The sequence below is a fragment of the Echinops telfairi genome, unplaced genomic scaffold (genome assembly GCF_000313985.2).
Source record: "Echinops telfairi isolate 266 unplaced genomic scaffold, ASM31398v2 ScPeMD7_7469;HRSCAF=8507_0, whole genome shotgun sequence".
In the NCBI taxonomy this organism is placed as follows: Eukaryota; Metazoa; Chordata; class Mammalia; order Afrosoricida; family Tenrecidae; genus Echinops; species Echinops telfairi.
This window is the reverse complement of record NW_022111372.1, coordinates 73,820,918-73,823,318: the sequence shown is the minus strand read 5'-3', so window position 1 is coordinate 73,823,318 and position 2,401 is coordinate 73,820,918. Positions and strand designations below refer to the sequence as shown.

At 46.9% G+C, this 2,401-nt stretch overlaps 1 protein-coding gene across 1 annotated transcript in view; it reads left to right on the top strand.

Moving 5' to 3' along the window:
- The window catches only part of LSM11 (LSM11, U7 small nuclear RNA associated), a 29,813-nt gene extending 27,910 nt beyond the window's left edge, over nucleotides 1-1,903 (top strand). Inside the window, exon 5 of the mRNA XM_045284903.1 lies at nucleotides 1,775-1,903. Coding sequence (XP_045140838.1) covers nucleotides 1,775-1,889 — 115 coding nt within the window. The 3' untranslated portion in view covers nucleotides 1,890-1,903. The remainder of the gene's footprint in view (nucleotides 1-1,774) is intronic.
- Nucleotides 1,904-2,401: the final 498 nt, after the last annotated feature.

Below are 2,401 nucleotides of genomic sequence, written 5' to 3'. Positions count from 1 at the left end.
CACACACACACACCCAGCTCAGTGCTTGGACACACTAGTCTTCCTGGGTATTGGTTGAAAGGAAGTACCTGTCAGAGGGACAAACCACCATCTCTACGGTTAGGTATTTAATTTGGCAAAAGCGGGTTTCTATGTAGCTATCAAAAGAGGTTGGGAGAAGTTGGTACCTCAACATCACCAACATTTTGTTAAAGGACTAATTGTCAAGCCCTGTGTGCACGTGGGACCATTAGCAATTCTGTAGCTATGCAAATTAAAACAGTGATGTATGATTTATAGCTTTAATAACATTCTGAAGGCTCTTAAATTTTAATCACTTGCAACATCCTTTTTAATATTCAATTACTTTATTAACTAATTAGGTCACTTGCTGAAAAAGCACATAAGGCTGGTGCTATTTTAATATCAGCTGAGCCTCACAAAATACCTTTGAAATGGTGTAAATGGTTTATTTATTTTAAACAGATCATTAAGATGCTATAATTAATAAACCAATTATGAAGGGGGGAAAGGCCTGATGGTGATCGATGCACAAGTACAATAGCAATGTCCGATGGATTCGTCATTTTTACACACATACATCAAGGGGCAACACTCAAATGAAAACTCGCCGTAAAAAGTGCTTTCCTAAATAATTAATCTGCACGATGACTGATGGCCCTATCGCGGCAAGCCTAACTTGAGGCTTGTTCATTATGCAGACCTGTAATGTGTGCTTTCGTTTCCTCTAATGACGCTCAGGATGGAAAATCCACGGCGAGCTAAACTTGGTGTTCCCTGATTACTTACAAGGGCCTTAATTTGCAGGCAGAACAGGGCATTTTACTACTTATCTGTGCGGAGGCATGAGGCGAGCCTCCCAGAGGAGCCGCGAAAGGAGGCCCACAAAGCGTCAGGGCATCCCTGCTCCTTGATCTCTCCGAGGTCTTCACAGCCAACAGGGTGAACGCAGGACGCGAAGGCCAATCCGGTGGGGCGCTTCATCCAGGTGGGGAACCCAACTCTCAGGCCTTAGACTAGGATTGTATTTCTGGGGATCAGAGTGAGGTCAGAGAAAACAGAACCTTGTGCTAGGCTGGGAAGCACACTGTCCAATCACGGAGGTCAGGTCATTTTTCTGGCGCGTGTTAGCATCATAAAATTATACTTGATCGAGGGTTTGGCGGTGTGAGCTGCCGGGGCGGCTGGGGCCCAGCTCTGAGGCCAAACCTCTGGGCAGTTTCAGGCCACGCTGCTTAGGAGGGTCTTCACTGACCCATGGACAGAAATAGATTGCCAGGTCTTTCTTCCTCGTCGAAGTCTGCAAGCTCCTTTGAAACCTGTTCAGCGTCAGAGCAGAAGCACAGGTGGCGGCTGTGCGTGAGGCACGGAGCCCAGGTCTCTCTATGGAACGTGAGGCTCTACTGCCGAGTCCGCAGGGCTGCGCTCCTCTGGCCCCCTAGTACTTCCCCCAAACCAAGCCACCCACCACCCTTTAATTGATTCCGACTCCCAGAGACCCCACACAGGGTTTCGGAGACGGTAAATCTCGATGGGCATCGATAGCCTCAGCTTTCATCTGGGAGCGGCTGGTGGGTTTGAACTACTGATCTTTCAGTTAGCAGCCCAGTGCCTAAGCCACTGTACACTCGAGAGACACTGTGCTGATTGCCTGCTGGGTCTCTTTTGAAAATTCCTTCCAAGGACCCCAGGTAACCAAATAACTCACTCTCAGGATCCTTCCAGTTCCAAACCTTGTCACTTTACCTGCCAACTCCTTTCTTTTTTAACCTAGGTCTCTGGCTGTGGAAGAAAAGCCTGTCTGTCTGCTCCCACAACGATTACAGCCAAGATTACCAAGAACTAGGAAGGAGCTCAGCCCAACTCTCGAGCATTTGGGCCCATTATGAGCTTACATAGACTCATCGACAACAGGCATGCTTTTGGATTTATAGAATTCAGGGTATTCGTTAGTCAACACTTACTTACTGAGTCTCTCCTAGGAGCAAGCACCTCTCCTGGCCGTGGGTTCACAGGACAGACCAGCTCCTTGCTCTCAAGGTGCTCATATGCCATTGAAGAAAACGGGCCATCCACGAGGGATCACACCAGAAGGTTTGAAAATACGAAATGCCCTGGAAAGCCCCGTAGTGACTGGGGCGGGGTGCTCAATATGTCGATTGCGATATGTAGTCGATTGCAAATGTAGTGTGGGTAGATCGCATGGCATTAAAAAAAAATAGAAGTAAGCCTATCATCAATCCTGTCATTTAATTGATATACAGCACAGCCAATCAGAAGCAATCTTAGGTATCAAATGCATGCGCAAACAACTGCACTAAGTGCAGCAAACCGCACAAGCTAAGGTATCAATGATTTTTAGACCTTGGATTTTTTTCTCTTAAACATAAGAAAGGCTATT